Source organism: Leptosomus discolor, chromosome 7 (genome assembly GCF_034619465.1).
Source record: "Leptosomus discolor isolate bLepDis1 chromosome 7, bLepDis1.hap2, whole genome shotgun sequence".
In the NCBI taxonomy this organism is placed as follows: domain Eukaryota; kingdom Metazoa; phylum Chordata; class Aves; order Leptosomiformes; family Leptosomidae; genus Leptosomus; species Leptosomus discolor.
The window spans coordinates 5,205,719-5,231,251 of NC_141397.1; the positions used below are offsets into that span (position 1 = coordinate 5,205,719).

The 25,533-nt window shown below is 36.4% G+C and overlaps 1 protein-coding gene across 8 annotated transcripts in view; it reads right to left on the minus strand.

Moving 5' to 3' along the window:
* DGKB (diacylglycerol kinase beta) overlaps positions 1-25,533 on the minus strand; it is a 320,120-nt gene that overhangs the window by 214,598 nt on the left and 79,989 nt on the right. For 3 of the 8 annotated variants that reach the window (XM_086468493.1, XM_086468490.1, XM_086468488.1), the window contains 5 exons: positions 24,421-24,519; positions 16,552-16,584; positions 12,627-12,743; positions 8,186-8,259; positions 1,025-1,099 (listed from right to left, as the gene is read on the minus strand). In XM_086468493.1, coding sequence (XP_086324619.1) covers positions 1,025-1,099; positions 8,186-8,259; positions 12,627-12,743; positions 16,552-16,584; positions 24,421-24,519 — 398 coding nt within the window. Of the gene's footprint in view, positions 1-1,024; positions 1,100-8,185; positions 8,260-12,626; positions 12,744-16,551; positions 16,585-22,294; positions 22,298-24,420; positions 24,520-25,533 lie in introns of all 8 variants that reach the window. The other 5 variants (XM_086468496.1, XM_086468491.1, XM_086468494.1 and 2 more) reach the window with 2 other exon arrangements.

A 25,533-nucleotide genomic window follows, 5' to 3' on the forward strand; every position in this document is an offset into this window, starting at 1 on the left:
AGAGCATATTCTTTCCAGTAATACATCTGTGACAACTGAAAACTTTGCAAAGCACAAACCACATACATTTCCACCTTCATGTTATTTTCCTCCAACTTAAAAGAAAAAAGTCTAAACAAATAAAAACTCCCAAGATCAAAAAAAAAAGTATTCAAACAACAGTGTAAACTTCAAGTCAGTGAACACCTAATATCCTTCTGCAACTCTTCCCACTGACGTAAGATTTCATGTACCACTGACATAACTAAATAACATCCAATACACACAAAATGATACACAGACAGATGTTCAGTGCTGGTCTATCTGTTTTCTTCTACCAAAGTGCCCACTACTTAGAAAGCAGACAATTTCAGGCGGCAAAAGTTGATATTTGATATATTGCAACTCTCCTGTCTCCACATGAATGCAAACCAGGAAGAACCATGGAAGCAGCATGTCAGGCGAGCAACTGCAACGCTCAGACAACACTTCCATCCCTGTAAAAAGTCACTGCCAGCATAACAGAGCCTGTCCAGTCGTTTTCTGTCCACTATATCACCAGGACTGTGGAACTGATCAGCAGTATGCAACCGCTGTAATTTGGAACAACACTCTGTATCTGACATGCATAAGAATATATACACATGTACATTTTATATATATATATATGTATATATATATATTACACAGACATTTATGTGCACTTTTGTGTTTACGTAACAGAAACGTATGTCCAGGAGGTCAGTCTTTGCAGCTGCTTAATATTTGTGACATACAAGTAACCCCCACGTGAACTCAGGTTGCTGATATAGCAGCAAAAGCTGCAATTAGAATGAAACTTATCCCACAGTTCTTATAGAGTACTGCGCAGTACATAGTTTTATTTCTGCATGGAAACAAATAATCCCCGTAAATTTCTGCAGCCACTCGGAGGTCTGTAGTGTGGATACATTCAAAACATGCTATATGTGCCTCAGTCTGTTCATTTGATTATGTAGCATTTCATTAAATGAGTTCCTGGTAATAACATTAACTGTGGACTTACCCTGGCATTGGTCCATTTCCAGAAAGACTATAAACTTGACGAGGATTTAAAAGGTACTGAAATTTTCTATAAATTCTGAAGAGGTAAAAGAGACAAGGAGAAAATATTTACTTACAGGTTTGGAATATTTTTTTCAACTTACCTAATCGAAGAATTAAAGAAGTTAACACATACTGTAATTATTTGAACTGCAGGATCTCACTTCCACAAAAAAATCAAAGATTTGAACACAGCAATTACAATTTATACATACAGTGTACTGTGGGCATCAAATTAAGACAGAAGTGCTACAAGCTATCTACAATTCAAATGCTTTATATAGACAGCAAAAAGAAAAAAAAAAAAGATAAGGAGGTGTAATGACACAAGAAAAGGTGAGTCAAAAAAGCATTTGGAAAAGCACATTGGTTCCTGTTAAAGGAACTACAGCATAAAGGAGATTTATTCCTGAAATTTATTGCTAACACAAAATTATGAGTATAATCAACTGCAAAAGCAAATTGCCTTTGCCACCTACCAAAAGTGTCCCTAGTAGGTTGAACAACATTCTGAGAAAGCAAATCTATTGTCAATTATATCTCCTTAGGATTATATTTGAATAGGAAGAAAATGAAAAAAATCAAAACCATTGTTTTACTTAAACATATTTTAAAATTTTCTGAATAATAGGAAGGAATTGTTTGATACAGTGTGAAGAGTTGTCCTTCGCATAAGGGACCCCATTCCTGTCCCAACCCCAACAAATGTTTCTTTAAATGGCAGAATATTTCAAAAACTGTAACTTCATAAATTTTAGGTTATTTGTCCTAAAAGTACCACAAATATTTTGTTTCTTCATTACAAATATTAGAAATGTAATTCCCTACATTGACTACAATGTGGTAGCTGCTTAATTTCTTACGCAGAAACAAGCAAGCACATGAAAGAGCTGGAGCTTGGAACAAATAAATGTATACCTGGGATCTATGGCAATGGCTTAAATTATAAACCCTTGCTTCTTGTTTTTAATTTTAGTGTTTATGTCCTCAAGCTAATTAATATTTTAATGTTTTTAAGAAAGCATTTCTTTTTCCACTATCCCTTCCTTTTTTACTGCTTTAAATAAAATGGAAGCATAATAAGACCTGAATTTTAAGTTAAAATGTCCACATTTTCAAATTCAGTGAAATAAAACTGTCTAGACACAATCTATGTGCACACTGAGGGATTTTTTTAAAATTTTATTTTATTAATAGCAATGAATAATTTATCAGGATAGACTGAAGACAAGGGTGTAAGAATACTGAATACCAATAAATTTATAATTATCTCTAAAATTGCTAAATTGGAACATTTTCTTAAATTCTCAAGTATTTAGCAATATCAGCTTCTCCATAAAGCACTGTATTCAAACACACTCAGACAATCTATTCCTGATGCCATCCCTGACAGGAAAAGGCAACGAGAAATGACTGGTTTCACTTTGCAAGCATGCACCCATCATTGTCAATGGCCGTGACGGCGACTAAATCAGACATTTGACAGTGGATTTACAACACAGTATATTTCCATTTAATTTGTGGCATCTCACCAATGTAAAAGGATCCTATTTTTAGTTTTCTAGTCAGTATGTGTAAGTTGCTTCTCAGTGACGTATAGGATTTAACCCGGGCAAAGGAGCTGCTCATTTATTTTGTGTAGCTGTCCATTAGAAGTTCATGAACAGGACTGTTATGAAGTCCCAAAGGCTTAAGAGTTCTTTGCCTAAAAGTTTGGCGCTACGAAACATACTGGCCATTACCTACACTCACAATCTTGTGGTGGGGTGTCAGTGAAATGCTATAAAAGCCTTCTTCACAAAAAGGGAGCTAGGTGTCTCTAGCCAAAACCCAGAAGTCCGCCTACCATAATGAAGAGATTACATTGAATCATACTTGATCCAGTGCATACCATGCGGAGGTACCAGTCCAACACCAACACCAGGTAATCACTCTATAATGACTCACTGCAAAGGGCACATGCTATTGTAACATATTTATGTAAGCTTGTCTAAAATTCATAGATTGATGGTTCACTTCCATTCATACAGTCTCAAAGAAAGAGGAAGAAGCTGTGTATAAAAATTTGCTTTCACACTAAACTAACTAGACCTAACAGAGTGACACATCCAAGAGGAGGAAACGGACAGTAATTTAACCTTCCAGTTTTATACCTACAGTAGCACACCACCTACTGATACCAGCAGATCTCCAAACACCTCACTTCTGCACGTAAGGAAGGAACTGGACATGGTTTCCTTGTGACTGCAGATTTGTGGTGACAAAGCCATGAGGCAGTGTAGTGAGTAACGGGGTACATTTGGGGGTAAATACCCCCAAATGGCAGCTTTTTGTGGTGGAGTGCAATTTCATGAACAAAGCCAGTTGATGAAATTACCACTTGTCACCACCACCTCCAGCTGGTTCCTACCCCACGACACAGTTTATCAACAAACAGTTGTGCTTCTGTAACCATTTGCGGGGTTATGTTGTGATCTGGAAAACTGATCAGATTCTATTTAAAATACAAATCCTCAGAGCAGTTTCTCCATTGTCCTTTTTTCCCCTCCACTTAAATCACGTCTGTGATCTCATATGAATCTCAAAATAGCTGCAGCAGCACAACAGAGGAGGCAGAAAATGACAGCAAGAGTGGCCAAGAGGTCTGGGATCATCTCTAAACAGCTCTGCTGCTGGAGAAAACACTCTTGAGTGCACCTCGGGCTGAATTAGACTGAGCTGTCTTCTGAAGTCGTAAGATCATTCCTTTAGAGAAAGAAAAGAAATAGATAGACAGAAACCCAAGGCAATTCCAAGCTGGCAGTGAAGTTGACTATACTGGGAAAAAGCTGGCCATTGCAGTGCCTTGTGCCAACTGGGAGATGCATCTTCAGTCACCTAGTGGGTGACTGTTCAAGATGTGGTCAGTATAGGCTTCATTTAACCCTAATGGCAGAGCAGCAGCCAAGGACTCCTCCCCAAAATTAAAGTGATCTTCTCTCCTAGACACACCACGTTTGGAAAAGGTAGCTGAAACTGCTTCTATATTTTCTCTCAACTCTAAATGAAAGCTTAGGAAGCCAGATTACTCAGAGGGTTGGAGGGAAGAGCTACTATGAACCAGAGTTATTTGAAAACAACAAAGGTCAAAGATATCATCAACCTGTACTGCACAGCCACTGAACGTGGAGTCAGCAGGAAACGTCGGTGTACGGAAGCTGATCTCCAGTGCATCCAACCGCACATTTGTCAAGGAAACAATTGTTTAAACTCACCTGCTGGTCAGGCAAATAAATTGGAAAATGGGGAAGTGGAAAACAAAGTAATGAGTATGGCAAAACAATAGCATGATTTAGGAGTCTTATGTGAGAAGCAGTACCCTTAACAACAGTCTCTAGCAGCGCTACATGCTCACTGTATATTCCTTCACTTGAAAGAAGCTATTTCGTCAATGATTACTAAATATATACATTCTGTTCACAGATTATTGAACACTGTTGTCTTGATTAGTCAGATCTTAAACACAGACCTGCAGGACTGTTAGCCCTAGGATGAAATGGATTAAATTAACCACACCTGTCCGGTTTATGCACAAGCACTGAAAACATGTTACAGTGTGATACAGCCTGAGGAAGGCGCCTGACTGGGTTTGCTAAACTCCCATCCAATCTCATGCTTAACTTAAATCTATTTTTGGTATGTGAAAGGCTTAAACTCATCAACTTTAATTCTAATTTGCTACTTCTTAATAACTTTTGTTCTGTTTTATTACAAACATATGTATTATCCACTGGACTAAATAATTTACGTCCAAATAACTGTAAATGCATTTGTGTTTCAGCTGATGGGCAGCAAGCATCAATCTCTCCACTAAGATGAAAGTAGAACCGGGTTATTTTCATAGCTCTTTATTTCGCAATCATATCCGAAAAACATAGCATTGCTATTTAAAAGAGAAAACTATTCAAGAACAACGTGATATTTATCACTATACATTTTGCAAAACTCCGGCTTTCTAACAGAATCAAAGTTTTAAAACGTACTGATAAGGTAATTAGATATGGTCGTAGAGAAAATAATCCTGTATTCTGAGTGCACTTTTTCTACGTACCTGTTTGTTTCCCACCACCCCTCTGTTCCAACATTCAAAGACCAAAGCTAAAGCACCTAACTTTTTTTACCTTAAAGTGATTCTCAGTTCTTTTCCTTTGCATTTGAGAAAATTGAAAAAAACTTGCAAAACAGAAAAGCAAATGACAGAATATTGTTGAGGGAGAGCATTTACTCAACTGGTTGTCAGATGGATGCATACCCTCTCTCCAAGTCTAAGGGCAATGAAATGGGCTGGCTTACCATATGGCAAGGCATAAAATCTCATACGGGGAACTGTGGGAACACTGGAGTCTTGACAGTATCTGCAATAACCTTTCTGTGTTCAATGAAAGTCAATTAGAAATCATGAAATCAACTTCATTCATTGTGATCTCTCAAATACAGAAAATCCTAAGTAAAGACTGAAGAATAGCTTTCAGTAAAAGATCACCTTAATCTGAGTAAGTCAAGATAATGAAACTCTCATCTACAAAAATTAGTAGGTGGTGGATGGGATTTTCCCCCTCACTGCTGCGGAACCCTTAGTTTTGCTACAGCCTATCCTCTATTCCTAGCTTCTCAATACCTGACCAGATTACAAAAACGCTATAATCAAAAAGCCTGACTTGAATCACCATGACTGCATTTTGCAAAGCTATTTATGTCTTCAAACAGCGCGATTCCACTCTCCACAACGTACAACTGCCACAAAATTGGTGGGGGGTTGTGTGTGAAATATGGGATTGTTCTCTTTCTGGTTACTGACTGTAAAGCAGCCAGATAAAAACCAGGAAAAGCAAAAAAGTTAAATATTATTGTTCCCTGAAAATGTTTTCATCCCTTAGATTAAAACTTCAAGCTAATATACATTCTTAACATCCATATTTTATAATTTTACTATGTTACTGGTATTAGTATGAAACTAATAAGGCAGAGGGCAAACTCCTTCTCATCAAATAATCCATATGTGGACTTTTTTTAACCTTTCTGAATCTAGTTTTAGATCTAACCATGAGATATTATCGCCTGCTGGTGAATGGTTTGAGATATGTTTACATGACTGTGCAGCTGACCTTTTGATGTGCTCCTCCCAACACAGAAATATTGACTGCAACCTTGACGCATGAGTATGCAATTTAACATTTTATTCTGCATGGTATCAAAGCCAATTTAAGAGCTTCTCATACTTCACTATACTCAGCTGCTGGTGGCTGCCCTCATGCTATACACTTCGTTGTGTAATGAGATTTGTACGTAATGGTGTTAGTGAATGAAGCACATACAAGGCATTCATTTTTTGAATTCAAACCCTTCCTGTGATCTGCTTGGCCTCAGTAAAAGTTGCATTAACAAACTGAGAAGTGTCAGACTGCAATATGTGAATGGGAACAGGAGTCTGGGAAAGAGATCAGGTTTTAAACTTGCTTTTACCCTGGAGAACACATAACATTAAATGACATCCCTCATGCATTAATCCCATTCAGATAGTAACACTTGAGACCAATTATGAGCTGGGAACTGAAAGCTGTGAAACAGCATTTCATTAAGTTGTTTCCAGGTTATCACTATGTAAAGTGAAGCTCTAACCTGCCTCTCACCTACGTAATTTCAGACTGGATCCCTGATCTACCCACTTCATATGGGAAATGTAAAAACGTCAAGCTGAGTGTTAGTGAATTACCTTCCACAACGCCCTTGACTGCACAGAATACCAAGGCTACCTCACACTGTGTCTGAAACATGAACGCTCAGGATGGCTCACGTTGTTCCGCTGTGATTGCAAAGGCAAATTCCTGAAACTGTTTAGGATAAGTCTTTCATATCATTCACTGCCTTTGACACAACCGATGCTGTTGGTATTGCTGGTATCTCGATATCCCAGCGCAGGGATTACATAATCAGCTCCTAACGATAACATTTCTCAGTGATCTTCCAATGCAGTTTTGGTTAAATGAGAATTTAACCCCTAATATCTGAGAATGCCCCTAACACCTGCTCTGCATGATTTTGTCCCTCTTGTCAGCTTACTTTAAGGGGCATTGTTTGAAAGAAATGATCTAGCAGAGGCAGTGGGGAACAGGTAAGGAAAGCTGACTCGCAGTTTGCTTGCTTGGTTCCAAGTTTTGGAATCACACTGGATCCCTTTCGTGCTTTTGGGTACCCACATCACCCAGTATCCACAGGTGTCATCTCCAGCCTGATCTTGGCCAAAAGACCATAACCATTTTCAAGACTTGAAGGATAAATTACAGCACTGACATGGTAAGCCAGCCTGTAAAAATTTGGGGATTTATATGATGACCAAATTAGATTATTAGCACTTGTGGTTCTGAAATATACCCTGAAAAATCTGCTCAGGGGGTAACTAATTCAGCATTTCTGCCTGGGTTTGATGGACAGAGCAGGAGGAGAATGCTCCCTACTTCTGTTTTGTCATGCCTCTGATACACTAACATTTAAACATAAACTTAGGCATTTTGAATTTAAACCAAATCGCTGACATATAAAAAAATTAAGCATGTCTTTACAGTTTGTGTGACTGGACTTTAATAGTTTAATAGTTAATGCTTCCTATCTACAGAAATCAAAACATTTCTTTGTAGGAAATCTTACGGAGAGGCTGGAGACTCTATTCACTAAATCTTTGAAAGGTAATTCATACATTAGAAAATGGAATACTGTTTCTGATTTATATTGGCCTGTCTGCATAATTATTACAGCGATTAAAATAAAACTGTTATAACTTGCAAAATATAGCAACTCATATCTTCATGCAATCATACAAAACCATGCACTGAATCTCGCTACTTTTTCTGATGTGAAATGAAACTGTTGTATAGAACTCATTCTAGTTTTCAAGTGCAGAATCCATAACTACACGCCTAGTGTGTACCTCTTCTAAACATGGCAATGGAATGCTCAAATGTGAGGCATAACAGTACAAAATATTTGATTTCTTTTCATTTATAAACTTTTAATGTTCATTTTTAAACATATCACAGAGATCAGAATAGAGAAAGAGAGGGGGGAAAAAAAAGAAAATAAACCTTACCTTTCTCCTTGTTTCCCACCACTTTTAGGATTGACAAAAACTAAAAGTGGATGAGTGCCTGGAACTGGAGTGATCTAAAAGAAGGGAATAACACAGCCACTCATTAATGCTGTGTGTTGCATTCATTTTTTCCTATAGTAGACAGAAAACAAAAAGCTTAATGCAAACTCTATGTTATGCTATGTAATCCAGCTGGAAGCAATTCCATAATTTGCAATAATCCTCACTTCATTAATTTGCCATAAATTGCAAGTGACTTTTTTTAATGCTGTCTTACAGCTGCGATGCCATTTTAACCTATATTTCCATTGAAACATTGAGATAGTTATATATATAGATATATATAGATATATATAGGTTACATTCATCAATAAAGAAGAAAACTTTAAATTTAAGAAATGCATGACTGATTCTGACAGTAGTTTCCTATGGAAAAAAGCTATAAAGACACTGTATTTCATAGTGAGAAATGACACTATACTATAAAGGTCAAACATTCCATATGAAATTTTGAACTTGGCAGAAATATTTTTAAATTTTATTTTTAATTAAACAAACCTGCAAAATTTTATGATATGAAATCACACACTTTGTAAAACACAACAACCATAATAATGAGTTCCTTTAAAGACTTCAGAAAGCTGGAAAACTTAAAGTACAGGAGAAAGCATGTGGGAAAAGTGCAAGCCTGAGGAAAAGAATGAGGAGGAGGAGTTACTGAAGGAAACGACTTCTACTGTGTTTTTTAATTCTTTTGTGCATGGAAAGTTTTATGCGTTCACATTAATGTTCAGCTTTACAAACTAACACCTTCCTTCTAAGTAACAGGGTTCGTCTGCATTTTCAGATACTGTCAGATGTGCGGGCTCACCGCCTCTGCTCCACAGACTTGAAGAACATAAAAAAAATTACATCAGGTGTTCTCCAGTATGTTTTTAAACCATAAAGCTAGACTATTGATATCGAAAATTATCACTTCTAGACATACATCAATTCTAGTATGTTTAAAAGCATATTAAGAGTTCAAAGTCAACATCAGCAAAGCCATGCACTAACAACTCCAGAGATGAAGATTAGACTCTCTGTTTGAAAATGACACATCGAAAGCTCTCCTGCTCCAAATTCATATTCATAATTCCTGAAATAACAAAATCTTTTCAGCTGAAGATTTCATAAAATGCAATTGAAGGCAGAACCCGAGAAACATGATAGCTAAGAAGCCTAACAGGCATCCTACAGACATAGGCATATAATTGTATAGGCATCTAAAAGCACTTTTATTCTAGTAGCTGGTGTTAGGCACTAGTGTGTCAACTCCATCCATATCTTCACAAACAAGGGATCCAAATCTGTTCCAATATAAACAACAAATAATGAACTCCAGCAACTCAATGGAATTAAATCCAGCATAAAACCAACCCCGTATCACATTCTGGCACCGTATGTTGTTACAGGAAAATGCTGTATGTTGAAACATATATCAAACTGCAGAATATAGTGAAGTTTGACATATGTTTAATTTTTATCTACTGTTTTAATCAATTTCAGTTATTTAGCCAATTCCCATGATGTTTGTTCCTGTGAACTAAGTGTAAACCAGTGGTGCTCATTGTGACAGAGATGGACTACCTACTGAAATCCCTTAGGACGCAGGTTAATTAATGAGACTCATCCTAAGGTTATACATGATCTATTACTTCCTCTAATTAGAAATAATAATCCTGATCATTATGCTGGTTAGCTAGAAAGAAGTAAGATGAATGTGCTTAACTATGATTAATTGTCTTTAAGTCGTGCAGATCTCCACTGCCACTAAGCTATCTGCTCACTGCTGTCTGATGGAAGGAAGGTTTGGTCTTGATACTTTTCTCAACAGAAGCTAAATAAGGAACATATTTCTATTTTAAATCTTTTATTTCAAAATTTAACCATATGATTACAAGAAGGTGGTTTAGGACCATCCAAAAAAAATTTCCAATAACCAGTTTGTATACCACTCCATTCCAAATAAGGTGTCTCTTAATTTCTTACAAATTACTTTTCTAGAGAACTTACATCTTTCCATGTAATAAACAATGCAGCTAAAGACTGAAGACTAAATGGGTGAACATTTTCAAGCCTTAATCTAGCTCTTAATCTTAAACACAATCTGTACAAAGTTATTGGACAAACGACTTAAAGTAAAAAAAAAAAAAGGCGGAGCAATTACGTACAGCTTTATTGACAACAGAGGTCTAACAGGAGTAGTATGAAGACTTGCTGAGTATCTTTGATATGTTACCTTGGGAACTTCATAAACAAATGCAATTAACATAATGATTAAGTTTTATGAATAAAAGAGGTTCTAAAAAGTCACAAAAATCCTTTTCTTGTTCACTGAAGATTGTGTTAAAACAAATCATGCCAGTAAAATCAGAGTATTAGAATCAGAGTAGCATCCTTTGGCCAGAGATGGGAGAATTACAGCAGCATACTTCCATTGGCTACAGCAATTTTTTTCTCCACATCATCTTCAGGCAAAATACTAACATTAATTACCAGTTATATTTATGGAATCTTACATCTTTATGGAAACAGTTCCAAAATTATACAATCTAAGTGAAAAAAACCAACCTTAACAGTCTCATTGATCCCAGCCTTTCGCTATAGTACAATTCAAGATCCACTCAGCCTTCACAATGATCAGGTTATCATTACTGATACTGATCAAAAAATTAATATTTGGTGCTAAGATGGATTCCTGTTACTCAAAGCCAATTTTATCCAACAGAGAAAAACAAAGACCACAGCATATTAGGGTCATAACTGCGGAATTATTTCTAATGTTATCACCACGATTACCAGTATTACATCGTGCACAACATTATAGATATGGCATTTCAGAACAATACCAAGCACTTCAGAAAACATTTCAAATCCATTCAATAACTAGTCTACTATCTCAGTCCTCACTCTTTCTTTCTTTCCTTCTCAAGCGATAATAAATAAAAGCAATGACGAATCCTAGGCTTTGAATTCATCACAGAAAGAGAAGATAGAACATGTTTTGGATCATACTAAGAAACTTATAGAAAATCTTATGCCCTAATTACCTGAAAGCAGAAATTTTAACAGTTTAAATTTGTGTGTGCAAAAGTCAGTGGTGCTATTACTTCACTATTTTGAACATGCTCCTCTATCTAGAGCAGTTGGGCCCACTGGAATTGCACAGATATCACCCAGAAGTTAGAAAACTCTCTATGCTTCCTTTAGCACCAGTTTATTAGTCACACTGTGACCGATCAAATGGACCTTGAGTTTTCTGTTAATGACTACTCCACTGTTTTTGCTTCATGCTCTGTCACAGACAATCTGGAGAGCAATGCAGCTCAGAAGCACAGGAAAAGAGCCTTGAAAGTCATGGAGAATGATCACTGTAATATTCTACTAGACCAACAGAGCAGCCATGTGACTGCATAGGTTTTAGGGTTTGGTTTTGGATTTCCCCCCCCCCTCCCCCCTCCTTTTTCTTTGGGTTGTCACAAGAATATTTCACTAACCTAAAAAGATGAAACAATAAAATAAGCCTTTCTATCCTGACACAATAAGGTATATCATGAAATAATTATGAGGTATACAGCATTTGATATATGGTAATGGCATCTTTTACATTTTACTGAACCTCGATTGCAACACATCAAAAGACACAGTGAACAGTCAACTATGTATATTAAATGATTATCACATTGTTATCACGATGATCATTTAAATCCTAAGGAAATAAAAAAGCAGCAGCATATACATGAACATTGATTTTACTCAAAATTACTGATATCTCAAGGGAAAGAAGTCAAGCAGTTCAAGCAGAACTTCTGGCATGCCTCTAAGTAACTTCCCTAAAATAATATTAGCTCATCTCACACACAAGCTTTTCTTCCAAGTAGAAAAAACTTCCATTTTTATTCTAGATATCACTATTATTGAAACCACCTTGCTTCTCTCTGCTCTCAATTTTGATGTGTCAAATATCCTACTTGGAAATACCCAGACAAATAACATCCTTGAAGTTTACTTCATCCATCTATTAATTAATGGGTCCAAACGAGAACAGGGAACAGTTATCAAGATATAGACTCAGACTTACAATGTAAATTCACACAATGCTGCATGACAGATCATAAAACAACTGAGTTCAGCTTCAACTCACAATACAAGTGTTATAGAGCTAGTTCTCCCTCCCCCTTATGTCCTAGGAAATCCTACCAATCAGATGAGAAGCAGACTTGCACCACAGGATTCCTGTACAGATGGAAGAATTTACCTATTGCATTTTTAAATATGTAAAAGTGAAATATTAGAAGAGTGAATGTATAGGAAATATTTTACTTTAAAGATTGCTCACTCTATCATTGTCTTCATACCTACAAGTACCTCCTCAAAATTAAAATAACAATAATCACACCTGAAGACCTTGTCCATCTACGGTGACCGAATTTGCTCTTTGCATTTTGTTCCGTTCTCCCAATTTGTTCATTTGCTGGGGGCAACTCTTCTCTTTTTTCACTGTTGCCTGTCTTTCCTTGAAAAAAAGAAGAAAAAAGGAGAAAATGGAACATTTTAACACATTATCTAATGCTACGCAAATGTAACTGAGACCGTGCGTCCACAAAGTTGTTTTTTGAGTAAAGTCAGCTTCTGCTTTAATGAAGATGAGATCTCAGTCAAGTTATTACACAATGTCTGGCCACTTCACATAACATCCATCTACGTGCCTGGACATTCCGTAATGACTAGGCAATAGATGGATGAAAAGTGTGCAGTCACAACACAAATTAATGCAATGATGTGAAAAGATAATCTGGCATTGCCAGGATGGCATTCCAAAACTTGAAAGCCAATCACACAAAAGACTTGACTGTTTAATAAGAACACCGATAAGAGATCAGTGATTTATCAAAATTTCATCCCAAGTGCTAGCAAAGGTTGGATGCCTCAAGAGTACTTCACCACTTTGGCAAAATATACCTCTTCTAAATGTACCATAATCAATCGGCTGAGTGGCTTTTTATAAACTACCTATATTGTATCAGAAAGAAGCCAGAATCCATATCAGATTTAAAGCCGTTGGCAACTTTTGATGCTGCTACACAGCACGATCAGACAGTTATGCGAAAGGGAAAAGCTCAGAAGTCTGTGGCTGTAATCATATTTTCAACTGTCGTCAGGTCCTTTCAGAGAACTCTGAACCAAAAAAAAAAAGTATGTCCTTGCTTTTTGTGTCTCACTTATCCTATTTATAAACTGCACCCAGCATGTCCATTTGGGTTGTCCAAAAATGCAGCATAAATTAAGGCAGCAGATGTTTATCAGTGTCCTCAATCCCAACTGCACCTCAGTCACTTCCCTCACTTCACAAGTGCAAGGAGGCTTTAAACTAGGCAGGGGAATGGGCTGGCACAAAGCTGCTGCACTAGAAAGGCGCATGAAGGACACTTGCACCCCCTGCACCTGCACTCCGTAAGCAGTTCATTAAACATTATCATTTACGTTCCATACCGAACCAAATAACCTCTGTGCTACCTCTAATAAAGCCTTAGGGATGGCACTACCAGTTAATCCATGCCACTCTTTCTGGAGCAGTTTAAACTGGTAAGAAACATTGACACAGATTCTCTGGCAGGAAGGGAGTAACTCTCAGCTTAATATAGTGCCTTCTACCACAGACGTGGACCACCACGGGTTTTATTCTACCACAGATGTGGGCCATCACGGGTTTTATTCCGACACAGATGTGGACCATCACGGGTTTTATACCACCTTGGGTTTCCTTAAATTTGGAGACTGAAACAGCCTCAATCTAGTCCTGAGGCAAACAGTGGCCCAAGTCATCCCAGGCTGCTTTGGGGAATGGTGGCAATCTGGTCACATTTTCTACAAAAGGACTGACAAACCTAGGCCACAGGAAAAAAAAAAAACAACCAGAGGAGTCTACACTGCTTTCCATATGCAGTGAGATTCCCAAGAGGTTAGTTAACTGAGCTCTTAGATGCTTTGAGTAACTTGATCAGTTCGAAAGGAGGTCCAAAAGTCTAGACTACCATATCACTGCTCTAAACAGAAAACAGTAAAAGTAGCTAGAGCTATTCTTCTCAGCCCTAACCTTCAAGACACAGACAAACACTGTCCATACTGCTGCCCAAGAAATCACCATCTCTGCACTTATTTGTTTGATGATTTTTTACAATCTAGAACAAGGATGAGGCATCCAATCAGTCACATTTGTGAACTACCACAAAACATTAATGCACAATGGTATTGGTTAGTGCCAAGGGCAGTGAGTAAGAAACTTCAATATGAAGGAAGCTTCACACTTCACTATGTATGTAAGAATCAGCTTTGGGGTTTCAAACAACTTTGTGAATAATCACTCTTAAAGGTCCCTACATTTTATAAAAAGTAAGCATATCACATTAAACACGATTTTATATTATTATGGCCAAATCTGGCTCTTGGATATGGCAACATCTTCAAAAAATCACATCAGATGTCAGTAATGCAGACACAAAGCTAGTAAAAAACCCTGATTTCTAACAAAAATGAGAGATGGAGAGCAAATATTAAAACGTGTAGAAAAATGTTAGCTAAACAACGTATTTGTGATAGTTCAAAGAAAAAAAGGTAACAGGAAGGAACAAATCCACCACACTGAGAATATGCATTTAGAGAGGTTAAAAAAAAAATACTCTTCAAAAGAGGCCTACTTATAAAGTGTGGCACTAAAAATCTTCTTGCATATATCATGCTATTACTTAGAGAAAAAGTATTCATACACTGCTGAGAACTGTCTTTACATGAAGAACGCTTACCGCAGTGCCCAAACCTGCTGTTATCAATCACTCACCAGTAAAATGCAGTAACAATTACCTCAAGCAAAGTTTTGGATAATGTGTTTTTTTGTTCCAGCACGATACTGATAACAACAAAGACCCTCAGCTGGCCTTGGCCCTAAGACTGCTGCATTAGCAACATTCCTTCTCCAATTTATTTTACCTGTCCCATAAGCAAAACAATTGCTTGACTGACAAAGACAGCTTCTCCTAAGCAGTGACTACCAAAGATTAGGCCATACACCTCACACAATATCAAGGAAAACCAGAATTGCCTAGAGTGTTATTAAAAAAACAACAAATATGGATACCTGACCTCATTATCATTGAGGGTCTGCTTTCTTCAATGACTGTTTTTGAGGAAAGTACAAATAAAGTATTTCTGATGTATCACTCATCTTATATGCATATGATATCACAATCCGTGTCACCACACGTACCACTAGTGCCCTCTGAAACATTTCTGAAGAGGCTGATGGGAGATTCTAGATTTCCTACAGTTATATAAACCTATAATTTTTAGACACGTGTCATACTAGTAAGGAACTGACTTAGAGTTTGTATGAAATAATATAATAATGTGTATCTTAATTCTACTGAAGGAAGTTATTAATGGAACACAAAAAGATTTACCATTTCATTAAACAAACCTCTAAAATACTCTTGCACAGGTACTTCGTTTTATATACGAAATAGAAAGCTGGCTTTCTAATCCAGTTGTACTGAATAACTTCCAGGAACTAGAACATTCCTAACCTGTCCAAGAGTTTCAGGAACTAAAGAGTGTTATTTTTTTTAATGAGACAATAACTGTTTAATAAAAATCACCCGTGGATAATACCCTACAAATTCTAGCAATGTTAAGACAAATTTGACATGCATTGAATAAATGGATTTACAAAATGCAAAAAAATCTATTTTGAGGTAAGAAATGTTTCTACGACAGCTGTGCTGTATTTAATATCTTGTTAATCAAAGCATACAAAATGATTAATGTATCTGTAAACCATTTTGTTTAGTGGACATGCATGAAGTTGATAGAGATACTGAATACAGCATCTTAAAAGCTATTGTACATTTTGGTGGCTCAAAGAATCAAGCTTTTCTGTTCTTCTGGTGTGTGCCAGAGCACATATCTTTCAAAATAGTACCTACCACAACAAAAAGTTTTTACACTCATTTTTGCACCTTTGATAACTTCTCTTCTCCCCTTGAACTCCCACTTTGAAGTCAATATCCATTAACTGGAGCTTCTACCATTCAGTATTGCTCCAGAGAACAACCCACTGTCAGATAAGAAGTACTCAATTGTACCTATCCCTTATTCATCCAAATAAAGAAAAAAGAATCGATAAATAAGACAGGGTCTTTCAAATTCTAACACAGAATATCACGTCTACATGCTTAGTTGAGCCCCAAAATGCACTTTATAGCAAAACCAAGGTACAACATCATCATCCGTTAGTACTCGTGCGTACGTGGATGCCTCCTGTTACGCACCTCAGGGAGCAAACCTCCTAAAGTGGGTAGCGTCTGTTGGAAAAAGAGAATGTTAGGCTGCAACACGGAACAGCTGGGACGGCCAGGGGCATGGAGAGAGCGCTCAGGAGGAACGTTACCTTGCAGCAGTTGTACTTAACAAACGTGCACAGTGCCTTTTTTTTTTTTTAAAAAACACATTTGAACAACTGTCCTCTCCCAATATTTTGGCTGTCATATTCTAGAATTTATATTCCGGGAAGTACATGTGGGATCATTTTAGTACCAGCTAAAAATAGTAGAAAACGTGATGATTTTATTCTATTGAATAGTAAAATGAGATACTTGGTAACTGGGGAGTATCGTTTTTATTTTCCCTTCCCAGTCTTTGAATTCTCATCCAAAGTTAGGAGTCTTATTTTAAAACTTTCTTCTACTACAATTGACAAGCCATACAACATTCATCCTCAAAAAGTATTTCTACTCTTTCTTTATATAGAGGTACGGGCTTTTCTTTACACAAAACACTAACGTTTAGAAACATCACACTCTATCATAGCTGTTATAAGAAAATGGATGAATAGTAACTAACAGCTTACTAAATAGTTACCTCTACATTTTAACTGCTGATACAGAATCCAGTGCCAACGCAGCAAGAACTGCTTTTCTTCACCTTGTCTTTTAACCAGTAAGTGCGAATCTATTTTTCTGGACTATTTCTTACACATCTGAGATTATTTAAAACAATTTATACATCAGACAACAATTTATTTATATAGTAAATCGGATTGTAAAGCCATTAGTGAATACCATTACACAGTTTGTCAAGCAACTACTGAAAACTTGATATTACTTCTGTATGATAATCCCTTCTTTAACACTATATGCCTTCAGATGAGGCACATACCCTCAAACCCAACTTGGGGATGGGCGTGCATATGGAGAGAACCAAATTCTACGCTAATATGCATAAACTTCAACAGTTATTAAACAGATATCTTGTTTTAGAACTCAGACTTGAACGATATTGATCAGGGTAATCTGGTCATAGAAGATCAGATGGAGTGCATGGAATACCATGTAAAGGTATCCTCAAAGGTTTGCAGGATGAAGGCCATGGAAGTTTAAATACGTGACTTGAATACCAAACTGATGCTTTGGGTTTGTTTTTTTGGGTTTTGGGTTTTTTTGGGTTTTAAGGAACTTGGAAGAAGGTTGCTCCATGATTCCTTAGAGCTATTTTGTTTAATGACACAGGAATTTTCAAGGGATACAAAAACTGCGCTTCAATATGCAATGAAATGTTAGAATAGGTACTCTTATGGTGTCATTTTGTAAACCTATGTGTTAATCAAGACCCTGCTTACAATATTCCCTTCCATGCAATTTCTGTTTGTTATGTAACTATGGGCAAAGAGAAACAAAGATTCAGATATCTCAAAAACTGCAAAAAGCCCACCACCACTACCCCAAAACCCTGGGGTGCAACGCACCTGTAACATCTATTTGACATCACAACCAACTAACTATGATTTAGATGTGCTAAAATATTTTTAGAATTTGCTTTATAAAAATTTTCTCCACATTTCCAGCCCTCACCCTGTGTACAAAGTAATCAATGGGCCAATATTAGGACACCACATCACGCTGCCTTGAACGCTTATAGAGCTGTAGCACAATCCGCAGCTGTACACTCATGGGCTGATGCTAAACGTCATCCTGTGGACAAGATTAGCCACCAATCAACTAGGGAAAATACTGTCCAGTCAGCTGCACATGCCTTTACCATAAAGGAAAGGTAAGGCTTCTAATTTATCCAAGAGCTGCCTGGATAGAAACATTTTCAGCTAAGAAAAAAAAAAATCAGAAGGTAATTTGTCACCCGTAATACTAATAGCCAAAATACATGGAAAAAGACAAGGCTGAATGGAGCCGATGTCATTTAAGAAAACTTTCCAAAATAGCTGGCTGCAGGACTGTTCTGAACAAGGAATCGCTACGTGATAACTTTATATTTTGCTGCTTGCTTACTATGTCTTAATAAAGACGTAAAGAATTACACATCAAAATCACAATCAAGTATTTTTCATTTAGCATGTTGGCATTAGTTCGTTTAGTTGGCTGAAGATAACTTGCCTTACATCTTGCAACATTCAATATATGCATCAACCTGCAACAGTAGGGCCCAAGACTATAAACTTAATCTGCAATCTAAACTGAACTTGGGCTATAGCAGGCAATTATATACACCATTCAAGAAAGCCAAAAGAGTTGGAGAAGAATTTTGAAAATACAAACATGTTAAAGTCCAATGGGAGAGGACGGAAGGAATAAACTTAGGGACAGACAGTGGTGATGAGTTGTGGGCAGGCAAGCAGGTATAACTTAAAATGATCGAATGGCTGCCATTTCAGTTTATCAGCATCTATTATTTTAACATTGAACTGTGTTTGTCGAACAGATAATTAGTTAGGAAGATACATTTTCCTCCAGGGCAATTATTAATTTCCTTCTGACTTCAAAGAAATGAAAAAGCTCTTAGTGCAGATAAGCACACCATTATATTTCAAGTCTGTTTTAGATTCTCAGAGAATTGAATCTGCAATATGATACGCAAATGAAAAAGAAAAAAGTGTTTTGTTTTGTTTTTTAAATCTGTTTCAATTGCTATGTCATTACTTAATATTCAACAACCAGATTTAAATCCTCCCCCCCAGCATATATATTCAAATAACTGTGTTTTTGTAGTATCTTTGTCAAAAACTCAGAATAAGGCTAGCAGCCTGAGAACCAGCAATTCCTTTCTTCTCTGTCTACATCTCTGCTTTCCTATGCAAGTAATGTTTACCTGCCTCACAGGAAAACAGTATTAGTAAAACATATTATCAGACACGGAAAAAATACCCATTGAACCATGTTGCAATTCTAACACAGCTATTAGCTATTCGATCTAGTCTCTCTAAATAGCAACAATAAAGAAAACTTCTATATTTTCAACTTTGATTCTGTATTACTTTTTGCCAGCGTCTCAACACACTTGCTGTATTTACACAAAAGTTTGAAGCTACAGATCATACTGTATGTTGGCTTAGTTGCACAAGGCACATTTCCTAGCTAAAGCATTTGTAATCTGCTGTGTATATTGGCTTATGTGCCTAAACAGAACTAGTCATAAACAAAAGGGTTTTTAACTTTATGTTCTTGTACAATAAAATGCCAAACCAACCCAAACCCAAATCGGATATATCTCCAATTCCTCCACCAAAATAAATAGCCATTTATATTATTTTAAAATAAGAGGTCCAGTCAATTCGGCTTATGATGGTATTTTATATTGGATGTATATAAACAAACTTACTGTATGATGTATTAAAATTCCATATATATTTTATATATATTCAGTTTTCTCTATATGTATATTCTATACTTAATAAATAGAATTTATGCTTAAATTATTTTGTCCTAAAAAGTTACAAGCATCTTCACCAGGCAAAAAAAGCGTCAAATTCATAAGAGAAAAGAAAAAGTGAGTCGTTCAAAACTTTTTGTCGTGATCACCAATTTGTCCCAGAACGCTGAACAATGCAGATGAAAAATCAAACATGAGGAAACTTATCAGATTTAAAATTTTATTTCTTTCACTTCTTTTTTTGATATTATACCAGATCCTCCCCCTTTGAAATAAACTGGTTACTATGGAGATAGGGATAACTACGATATAGTAATGCTCACACCGTAATCAGGGTACCTTATGTCTTACAATTTATTCCATAATTTTATTTTTATTCCATGATTAACAGCTTTAATTATCATTTTCAAAACCAATGTTAGAAATTAAGTAAAAAATAATTCGTTGTAAAACTCACATAAACATCGGAGAATCAAAATCATCATACATTATGAAATAAATATATATTTATTAAATAGTAGGCTTTTATGGTTTGATTTGTCATTACCCAAGACTGTGTGTATTTTGGTGGGAAATGGAAAATCTAATTACTTTTCTACAAACATAAACACGAGTTAGAACATCCTATGTGTTCATCAATAAACGGAGCAAAGTAAAGGAAGACGTGAAATGAAGAAGCCAAAATGTACGTTCGCATATTTCCTCTTTCTGCCTTATAAAGTGGTGGGGGGAGAGAAGCTGTATCGTAAGGAGAGACCAATCTTTTGTTCTTCACTACTCACTCATCTCATTCCAATACCCAGTTTTTAACCTGGTTATGATCTAATTCTGTCCTCTTGCTAGGCTAGGATTCAATTGAGTTAAAGGTTTTTAAACTCACTGCCAGTCAACCTTATCATGAACTTTCATTATGTGCATGTAATTAATTGGGTCCAATGAACAATATCAGCACTGAGTTATAGACTTTTCCCCCCCACCACATAATTAGAATATAATTACCCACAGGATATCAGAATGATGCAAAACCTTTCCTCTAAATGTGCCCTCATTAGGAAACAAGTCTCAATGTACATTTATTCAATCAGTATGAATTAATTAAAACGTTACCGAAATAAGAGAGAGTAACATTAAAGTGTATCTGACATCTATTAAAAGACTATCACTTGAGATCTGCACACACAGTTTATAACAAAACTCATTTAACTTGAACAAAAAAACTTCACCGTACAAGAAGCCTTACATACGGTAAATAGAAAAGTACAAACGACTAGTTTTAAAGTTGGCAGACCGCATTTTACTAAAACATTTAAAAGCACGGCAGTGAGCTATGAAAAATCTTCACATGGCATTGAATCTAGACAGATATGCGATGCTTTCATGACATACACAGTACCAATTGCATGAGTTTCCCCGTGGTTTCTTTCTCAGCTGAGAATGTAGCTTATCATATTTAGGAATAACATTTGACGAGTTCCATTCTCGTGCAGATTTGAAGATGGGAGCCCTCGTATTTAATTTAGATGAGCCATCTGACTTTCAGATGACCAGGCATTTAGGTTCTCTCTCCAGCCATTAAGAGAAGGGACAGCATGAGAGGATCATGCCAGTCACTCCATTTTAGAGGACTCTCTCTTGTGTCTAAAGAGAACCTAAATGAGTAATTTAGAATAATCACCTAAGCTGAGATGGCTATGTTTAGGGGGAAGAGAAATGTCAACCCTTTGTGATACTACAATCAGGAAGGACAGGTTTTTCTATTTATTCTTCACAGTTGCACCCATGGTTTTCCATGTCAATGGATACCTAGGAAATGGAAAAAATGAAACAATATGGACCAAAGCAACAAATTGCAGCTGACAGACCAGTTTGGTAGCTCTGGTGTAATCCATGGTGCTGTGAAATGCAATTTATGAAAAAACTCTCTCTCTGCAGAAACAGTCGAGGCTGGACCTCACAAGAACTGAAGGAATGAGATGTGCTGAATGAGAACGGTAAAAATATGAACGTCCTTCATTCCTCAAAAGAGAAAAAGATGAGAAGGGATTTAGCCTGTACTCTTGAAGGAAAACTTATGAGAAGGCATCTTGGCCCGAGATGATCTCTGACCGTTTTCTGGATAAGTCTGGACTTCCAAAGTTACAGATGGAAGGCAGGGCCAAAGCTTCTGGGAGATCAAAGATACAAGATTTTTCAACTTGCTATTTTCCCACAACTCCTGTAACTTACTCAATGGGAGGAGGAAATACGTTCTTCGCTGATATCTCAAAATACTCAAGGATAAACCTGGTACAGAAAGCAGCGTGGTTAACTGCTTTTCTTTACCTTCCACATATATTTCACGCGTTCCTGTGTGACCTGCTCTAGGCTACCTTGCTTTGGTGGTGGAGTTGGACCAGATGATCTCCAGAGGTCCCATCCAACTCCTACCATTCTGTGTGATTTAGCATTGCAAGAATATTATTGCTGAGCTGATTGTTGAAGCTAAATGTGTGTTCTAGGTGAAAGACCCTTCCACGGTCAGGTGTATCAGATTTGAAATGTCTGAACACATCATCTCTATTAACAGACACAGCGTTGTATCTTCAGACAATTTTCATTTGGATATATTCACTGGTTTTGCTGTCATTATTGACAGTGCTGGTTTCATACACGCTGAAGTATTACGTTTCTCAAAAGGAATCCCCATAACAGGAAAAGGGAGAAACTAATTAAAAAATTACTAACATAAATAATATGTACGCTGTAATCAATCGTTTCTAGAAGGAATTCCTATTAGCTAGGTCACCGATGATGTTATTTGTAACGTAAGTATACTCAGGATTTTAATGTATTTTTGGAAGAAACTACTAGATGACCAAATATACTATGGAATTATAAAGTTCCCATTAAATCACAGTAAAATATTTTTTCCATTCCTGACAACATACATTGTGCTGAAATACATGTTTTATGTTACATTATTAGTACATAATACTGAAACATGATTCTGATACAGGAAAACATATTTAATACTTCTTATGCCTTCAAAACTTGCAGATAAAACAAACCTATTCAAGGGTGATTTGACTCTAGAGTGGTTTTATATATCCTCTAAATAACTTAACTAAACTCCAATTGTGGAATGAAAGTCTTAATTCCTCTATCCTTCTTCCTCTCCTGAAAAGAAAATGGAGTTACACATATATAATTGAAGATGAAATTTCATGCTGAGGCTTTATTCAGTTTATAAGAATGGCAAACAATAAAATGAAAAAACTGTCCAATAACAAAATCATAATTTCTACATGTTAATTTTTAAAATATGACCTAAAATCATGAAAATTAAATAATGTCATGTATAATGTAATCATCCAAACTTAAAATTTTTTTTTACAATTATTATTCAGAACTCGTCCAGGTAATATCAAAACACTATTACATACAAGCTACAAAACTACTCTTATGACTATTCAAAAATGTTAAAAAATATTTCATAAACATTAAAGTCAGCTTTCCATTGTTTCACCTTCATTGACAGTAATGGAATAGTCCCAGTTTCCTCAAGTAGAGGGCCAAAGTCTAGTATCCATCCCTTATCAGATTTATAAACAAACAATCCAAAAGGATTAATCAGAAATCAAGTAATTTACAATAGGCATTGATATTATTCTTACTGATCAGAAACAGGTTTCTGATTTGAAGGTATATTTTCTTGGTTTTCCTCCCTGCAATAAATCATTCTTTTTTAAGTTTAAGCATTTCTTACTCTTATTGTGAAATATATTTAAAGTATGAGGACCACACATCTGTTCTGTTGTGAATATGATGATGCTATGACTTTCATCAGCATAAAACATCCAATTCAATATATGAATACGTAAGTTAATTCCGAAGCTCTTTTTTCATGATAAACTGGTCAGCTCTTTTCTATACAGCCTACACATAGCATGCATTTTTATTTTCATTGAATTGAGTTATTGTTTTTGTGGACAGAGAAATTTACTGTTCATGACTGCAGAATAAAATATACCATAATGTTGATGCATAGCTTACTGCAAGACCAGTGTCATCATTCTAGGTAACCTCCGGCTTAGTTCAGAGGCCTCAGCATTGCAGATATACAATATGCACCCCAAGCAAAAACTGCCCATAAGAATAACTTCATTATTCTGGGAAGCTGGATCTATAAAAGATGTAAAACGTAGAAGTGTTCTGCCTATACAGTTTCTGGTAAGTACAGTCTGAGTAAGTGATAAAACCTGAGTCAGCTTCAGCTGTAATATGTCCTACAGAAAGCTCATTCTCACATGAAGGAAAAGGCAATAGGCAGAGGATAAAGCACACTTGTGCCTATAAAGTCGTCAGCCAGGATTACCCATCGCATTTAAGGTTCACACAAATCTGTGAATCTAACAAACACTCCGGCAAGTCAGTCCCAGCATCGTTGTAGCCGCTACCTACGACGGAGGATTACATTCGAAATAAACAGACGGACAACTCACCAATACTACCGGGCAGATCGATGTGGGTGGTAAAATATGGTCCTTCAACGGTCCACAGTCACATTCAGGTTTTAGATGTGAAGCACACTTGTTATGCAACTATGGGAAGACAGAAAATGAAAATTCAACTTAGGCATTTTACTATTACAGTCTAAGAAAATGGGCATCCTAGAACGGGGTGAGTTTATTTAATCTAATTATTACTAGAGTACTACAAGGAAAATGAAATGGACTGCAGTGGAAAGCTTCTTAGGACTGACAAAAACAATGGATTTATATTGAAGCGAACAACAGTGGATCAAAATGTTTTCCACTCTGGAAATCGCACACGTGTTCCAGCACGCAAAATGAGAACATTGCAAGGCAGTACCGTACATCAGCATAGTGTTACTGGTGATTAAAACCTTCATTTCAGAAGACAGCTTCTTGCACCGAGCCATGAACTTCTCTTCTACTACTAGCGGGTAATCTGAGGGAATTCAGGGCAGCCTTTGGCATTACTGGCATAACTCTGCTTCCTACCTGAAGCTGATAAAGTCACTACCGATTCAACTGTGATGATGCAGTATCTATGAAAATATATATGAAATATAAGAGAATAATGTAGGAATATCTAAGAGCTTTAAGCTACACTGAGGAAATTTTGGTCTTGATTGAAGCAATGTTCACATTTCCATTGACTGCTAAAGAACCTGAATTACTCTCCCTTTTCTACGTTATTCTTAGCATTCATCCTGTTTTCCTGAAAGCAATGAGAAGAGTTCTACTCTGTAAACATGGAAAGAACATCCTCAGGTCTGCTGGCTGAAAGAGCATTGGCTTACTTCTGTATTGTTAAAAAGGTGGGAGGGAAAAACAAGTACGTAACATCAACATAAAGCATCAAACAATGATATATTTATTGAAATATTTTGCATTAGCAAGCCAGAGTTTGTGTTGCTATTTTAGGATTTAATTCAATCCAAAAGTCTCTAATTAGACTATTTTGACATATATATCCAGCCACACAGTACAAAGGCACAGTTGTGTGCCTGGATCATGCAAAGCATTCACATTTAATTGGCACACTTCACAGTATTATTAGAGATAGCCACAATAAAATACAACTTCATA